This window comes from Morone saxatilis, unplaced genomic scaffold (assembly GCF_004916995.1).
Source record: "Morone saxatilis isolate NCDOM2014 unplaced genomic scaffold, NCSU_SB_2.0 Contig23, whole genome shotgun sequence".
Lineage (NCBI taxonomy): Eukaryota > Metazoa > Chordata > Actinopteri > Moronidae > Morone > Morone saxatilis.
In genome coordinates this window covers 21,647,908-21,654,942 of record NW_023339796.1, presented here as the reverse complement: position 1 = coordinate 21,654,942, position 7,035 = coordinate 21,647,908, and the positions used below count along the sequence as shown (strand labels likewise).

Below are 7,035 nucleotides of genomic sequence, written 5' to 3'. Positions count from 1 at the left end.
TTTTATGCCTTTATTTGATAGAACAGGGGGGACGACATGCAGCATAGGGCTGCAGGTTGGAATCAAACCTAGGCCGCTGTGGTAAGGTGCTCTACCAGGTGAGCTACCCTTTGATACCCAAATTCACTGATAAAAATTAACTACTATCCTTTATAAACTAGTTTTTGTTTTCTAAAATCAGCAATGAATTTCACTGTTGCTTGTGATCCCTGACCTTTATTTGGTTTGCTTGCAGTGGTGATCAACTAAGACTCTATTGATATGGTTGATGGGTTCTAGAGTCATCCATTTTAGCTTTGGTGATACTATTTAATATCCACAGTATATCCATAATAACTTGGGTCAATAAATATTGATTTTATGCAGAAGATAAAGGTGCATAGATTAATAAAGGCTTCATGTAAGGTTAGTGAGAGTCTCTACCTGTTGGTGACATCTCGGGGACAGTGGCACTGTAGGGACCGTCAGGAAACCGTGGCTCGTTGTCATTGATGTCCTGCACCTTGATGATGAACTCAGACTCTGGCTCCAGAGGGAGGCCTGTGTGCATGTCCACAGCCTGGGCCCTCAGTGTGTAGTAGGACTTTTCCTCCCTGGAAAACATCAAGTATTACATTCACATTCAAAGCACTAATGTTAATAATTGAGAGACTGTACATAGTCAGACTTTAAGATATCTGTTACGTGGTATTTAGGTGTCAGCTTGTGGTAATGCCAACACTGGGTGTTTATTATTTTCCACATACAGTAAAAGTAAGAATCTATAGGTGAGTTAAAGGCATCCAGGTTAAGGACACTGGGGGCTGTGATTAGATATCGTCATGGCAACACCTTCTTCTGCTACCTCAAACTCTCTCCAGATTCCTTGTGGTTGTTGATGACATTATTTACAATGAACTGCTTTACTGTGTGTTCACGATCTTGTAGTGTTAATCTCTAGTAGTGAATATTATTGTAAATCCTATATATCCTATAGAGTTGTTTCTGTACTTCTCTACTTTAGATCAGTAAAATAACATTGTTCCAACCTTGGCATACATAATACCAACTCAAAGCTTCTATTTAAAGAAGAAGAATATACAGCACAAAGTGCCTTACATGGCCAGCACCAAGATTTTACTATTACACCTATATTGTTGTAGTTATTGATGAGTACTGACCTGTCCAACCCCACCAGTGCGTGTATATCTCCTGTAATTTGATCAATGGTGAAGATAGACCCAGCTCCTTCTCCCGACAGAGTGTACTTGACTGCATTATCTCCGTGGTCCATGTCTGTATGGAGCTGCCGAAAAAAAAAAAGGCACAGAACATTCAATCATATGTGGCTTCAACTGCAGCAGCAATCAGTCACAATAAAACTTGATTTATTGCTGGGGTTGGTGTCATCAGTGATGGCGTGCAAACTAAAATGCAAAACAGTTGTTTACTAAAAGCTTATGTCACTTAAAAAAGGTTAAAAATGCACTAACAATATTCCCAACTTATGGTAATAGTGGAGACATGATGTATAACGAATTAAAAGTATGTACTTGAATAAACAAAGATTGGACGAAACCCTGACATATAAATCATATAATTAAATAATTTAAAAAAAAATAGTGATTTAAATAAGTCCAGAGGGATTATATGAATATGTAAATCATGGTGATTCTTACTATTTGTTATCTATAAGAAAGCTTCTTAAAACGTGGCAGAAGCTAAAAATTGATTAACTTAGGAAACTTCTCCAAAACACAGCAAAGGAGATTTTATATGAGAAGGGTTCTGAGAAAAAGAACTGGAGAGAACTTTTGCTTTCTTTAATGCCTTAATCCAGTTCACAAGTGGTAAAGAGTGCAAAAAGTTACATATTGTCACTCATTCATTCATTGACAGAGAACCATTTTAACTGTATACTTTTAAAACTTTAGGAGTAGTTGAAACTTCCAACTACTTGCACTGCACCGGTCTGCAACATTCTGAAGTCAGATTCCCCTAGACAAGACAGTGTATCGTCTGAACAGTAAAAACTCTCAGTACTTCCATTCTTAAGGTACGTCTTAACAGGATCCATCATCTCCACGCTTTCCATTCATTGTCTATGTGAGCAGCTGTGCAATGCGTTCTGGTAGTGCTGCAGTGCGTTTTGATAGATGGGGCGTCATGTTGCTCCTCATGAGCATAAAGAAGAGGTCTAGGCCTCTTTATGCAAATCAGGGGCATCTGGCACTGCAACTCGCCTCTGGAAATTTATGAAAAAACTAACCGGTTTTTAAAAACAGAAACACATTTCAGTGAACTATTTACATGAAAGAAAGTTTTCAAATGAGCCGCCATGTTGGTCCGTCCTGGAGAGTGGTCTCTTAATTTTTTCCAGAGCTCTATTACAGAACTATTACATTAGTTTCGTTGGGTTTTTTTTACCCTGCAGTATATATTTAAGCTAAGCTTGTTCAGGCCTGGTGGATTCTTGTAAATGCCATCAGGAGCACTAGGAGGAGCCAGAGGAACCAGATTGTTTTCTCTGATCATCTGTCATGTGTTACTGCCAGGATATAGTTCAAGATTCAACAAATAGGGAAAACGGTTATGTTCATAAAAGTTACTTACCTTAGCTTTAAGCTCCACATCCACAGGTTATAACACAGATGTGTCTACAAGCCTATGCTGGGGTAACCCTAATGACATCAATATAATATCATTATAGTAATTTTGGTCATGACTAGGAAACATGTAAAGTCAGTGTAGTGCCCCTTTAAGCCTGCTTGGTTCCTGGCTACGATGACTTAATGCCAGTTCCCCTGATTCACTGTGTGCACAATTATTAGGAAAGTTGTATTCCTGAGGAATAATTTTATTTTTGAACAAATACAGTGCTCTCAGTTAATTCAGAATGTTAATAAACCTCAAACCTGAGAATTAAACAAAAGGAAAAGTGAGTTTTGGCTTTCTCAGGAGAATATCTATGTGTGCACAATTATTAGGCAACTAAATGAAACTAAATGAAAAACTAAAATTTTCCCATCTCACTTGTTTATTTTCATTTATTAGAGTAGGAATAACAAATAAACAACTTGAAATTTACAAATAAACACTTTTGACATTTCAACAAATATTCAGTGACCAATATAGCCACCCTTCTTTTCAATAACTGTCATGAGCCTTCCAAATGATGTTCAAAGAGTTGTGTTGTCTTCCCTCACTGTAAATCTCACATTTAAGAAGGGTCCACAAGTTGTCAATAGGGTTTAGGTCAGGTGAGGAAGGGGGCCATGTCATTATTCTGTCATCTTTAAGGCCTTAGGATATAGGGTGTTGATCACTTAAGGCCACACCCTCCCTCATTACACAACTACACATCACCTGATAATGATTTAATCCAATTAGCATTCAAGTTTATATAGCTTGGAGTTGGAAAATATGCATGAAAATGACAATAAGGTCAAGACACTCACTTGCCTAATAATTGCGCATGCAGTGTATATTAAATCTGCACAGTGAAGATCTAATGACTCAGCTCAGATAAGCTATAGAACTTTGCTCTCCAATGGGAGGTATTAATAACATTATATACACTAATGATGATAGTAAATCAACAGGCTTTACAAGAAATTAAATTAAAAACACAAGTAAGTTTTCTTTGACATGTATGGTTGTCCTGTTTTCTCCTGCAAACAGAGTAGCCACTCTACCTTCTGTCTGCTGAATAACATTAAATACAATTACAAATACATTACGTTAGTTTGGTATGGGCTTCTGTCCAAAGCGATTCCTAATAAGTGCTTCCTTTCCCTTCACCACCTAACTCCATTCACTCCTTCTAAAGCGATGACTGAGAGATTATGGGTTTTTAACTTTGCCTCCTGTGTAAAATGAAAATTTTAGAGGTCATACTGAGGTGAGATTAGTAAAGGAATGTGTCTGAGGTTGAGAGTTTGAAAGAGTTCGACTTGAACTAACTCTCTTTCGGTCGTCAGATGACTATAAACAATACCATTTCTTGACTGTGCAATACAGTTTGTAGACTAAACAGTGCAATTATGGCCCGTTCTCATCCCATATCGATGTTTGGTGTCTGTGTCTACACACATGCACACAAGGTATCATTAAGCATCTAGACGCAGCAGGCTTTCATGTAAGTCCAATGTAACCCATCTGCACCATATGACATAGCGTAGAGAGACATAGTTTGTATAAGGCGGTTGAGGTGTATGGATGGGTGAAACACAGGACATTTGCTTAAGAGACCGAAGTTTGAGTCCCATTTGAAACCATAAGTCACTGATGACTTATTTAAAGTTTAAGTTTCATAACATAATGTAACTGTTGCCTAAACCTAACCAAACTGCAACATACCCATGTGTTAAAAAGGTACCCTAAATAGTACCTTGTGTGACTGTATGAGACACCGCGGGGCATGACAAAGCAGCATTGGTATTTGACGACCTGGGATGAGAACATGTTGGCAAGTGCTAGACCTGTGGTTCTCAACCATTTTCCTTAAAGGACCAGTGTGTATGATTAAGTGACATCTAGCGGTGAAGTTGCCGATTGCTGGTATCCATATTTTATGAGCTCGAAATGAGAACGAGCTTTGAGGTATATTCAGGTGATTATACACTAATGAAAACATACCTATGAATACTATATTCCATTTCCATACACTGAACCTTCTAAGGAATCCTTTTACTATTATTGAGTAAACTGACTAAGTGACATATTTTATGGTTATTTAATTTTATATTCAATGCATAAAATTAAAATTACAGAGCAATTGATAAACTGTAGAAAGAATCAAAATAGTGAGTATATTAACTGCAAGAAGTTTATGTGTAATTTTGGTGAATTTTGAGCAGATAATTTTTTGATCAGAGCATCAGAGATGCTTTTTTTGAACTTTAAATACAATTTTCTGTCCGTATTTTAAATATTAACAATCATACATACTTAATAGGCTTTTTGTTTTTGACAAATTCAATATTAATTTTTTTCCTCATTGTTCTATTTGTGCCGTGGTTGTTTGTCTAACTCAGGATACAGCTGTTTATCAGAGAGTGAATGCTCTGTGATATAGCTTGTGTTCAAGTTAAGATCCTAAAAAATCATCTAAACCTTATAAATATCAATTTAATTGATAGTCATACTGTGTAAAAAGTTTTCTTACATCCTTTATATCAAGAAGGCCTAGCAAGCCCCAGTGAAGCTCTCGCAAACCCTAGTGGGGGTCTGGACCCACAGGTTCGGGGACTAGACTAAACAACACAATTTCTAGACTGAACAACCATTTTCTTTACTCAACAATGCAAGTATTAGACCAAACAATACAAGACTAAATAGTCATTTCTGGACCAAATAACACCTTAACTAACCTTTATGATTTATGGACTGAACAATGTAATTTCCCGAGTAATTAACTATTAACATCCACCAGAAGCTGTAACTTGACCAAAATATGCATTTTCAAAGTGAGCTGTTGCAGTGAATTCATTGCACCAAAAGGGTTCTATTGATGTTAAAGTTAACAACTAACTGACCAAAACCCAGTGGGCTCCAAATACTGATGTGAAATAAGGACCTGAATATTGATGTAATTTAATGAAGATCCAGTGGAGATGAAATTTTATGTGAAAGTTAATAAGGAGCAGAGAGGAGGGCTAACTGCAGACATAACACACAATACGAGGAGCGGAACACCACACAGTGCTCTGTATGAGGTCAGCGCACTGAAGAACTGCTGTTAAATTAATTGCTTAATGTATATTTCAAATGAGAATGCATATGCCTGGTAAATGCAACGGTGGGATTTGAGGACATGGAATTTGTCATGTATAAGACGGTTTTAGCTGCAGTCAAGTCAGCATGAGATTTGTCCTGTGCAGGGATTCATAGGTCTGCTGGGGTCAGTTTCAACGAAGGCTTCTACTGTTATGGCTTGGGATTTATTGGAAAGATGGGTGAAGTTCCCCAGCAGTCAAAGAGCTTTAGAGAATATTGAAAATTGTTGCTTTTCCAGTATCCAGCCTCTGTTAAAACAGTGCAAGGGGCTACTGGGTCGGGTCCAGTTTGAGTAACAGATCTATAAATTGGAAGGCTTCCCAGTTGCAAAAACAGTGCATAGCGAAACTCCAAGACAGGATTTTACAACTCTGGAAAGAAAATTCAGCAGAGCCTGAGCAACAACCACAAATAATAATTTTTCTGCCAAAAGAATAGCATTTTTGGCAACCTGAATATGCTCTGAAAGTCATGAAACGTGACACTCGTGTCAGTGGTGGCATACATGTATGTGTCATATGGTTCTCGCACTTGGGCATGGACAAATGGCTTGATAGTGGCAAACAGAAGCCTCCTCGGCACTTTACATTAATATGTATGAAAATCAACACTCCCATGTATCATGTCAAGATGGAAGTCTGCAATTTTTAAGTACATATGCCTTTTTTGCGCAGTTCTAGCCATTTCTGGGCATTGTATTTGCTGTACCTCTCAAATTACCACCTTAAATTTGGTCAGTGCCATCAGAAGACCTTGAAGACGAAACCTTTTTTTTTGTAGGACGGCCATGAGACTGAAATTTGACATTATGTTATAAAACAGGAAGTTCTAACATGACTATACATTGTCCAATCTGCCCCAACTTTCACATGTCTGATACGAGTCCCTCCCTGAACACGTATGCCAAAATTCAGTCATAGTCATAGCTCCACCTACTGTCAATAGGAAGTGACATTTTTTATACTTTGATGTGTTCCTTATAGCTAACCACAGTCCTTTAAAGTAGCTTAGGTGCGGTTCCTTTAATGCAAATTGATGGCTCAAGTCTTCTGTAAAAGAATATTATTGTACAATGGGTGGTCAAATGCGGCACTAAGATCGTAATACAGTACAGAGACAAGTCATTGTCCTGGTACAAATCTCTTTGGCAACTTACTTTCTCCAGAGATCTTTAGGAGATTTTTGGAAGTGGAGGTTAAAACAATCTATAAGTTGGCTAGAACCCTGGGGGTCAAGGGCAGGTGGGGTTTTTAAGAAGAAGTTTTAATTACAGCCTAT

General features: G+C 37.7%; 1 protein-coding gene across 1 annotated transcript in view; it reads right to left on the bottom strand.

The window, feature by feature from the left end:
- Window positions 1-7,035, bottom strand: part of LOC118334840 (cadherin-18-like) — a 60,667-nt gene that overhangs the window by 29,618 nt on the left and 24,014 nt on the right. Inside the window, exons 2-3 of the mRNA XM_035670912.1 lie at window positions 1,161-1,285; window positions 424-593 (exon numbers count right to left, since the gene is read on the bottom strand). Of these exons, the coding sequence (XP_035526805.1) occupies window positions 424-593; window positions 1,161-1,285 (295 nt within the window). The remainder of the gene's footprint in view (window positions 1-423; window positions 594-1,160; window positions 1,286-7,035) is intronic.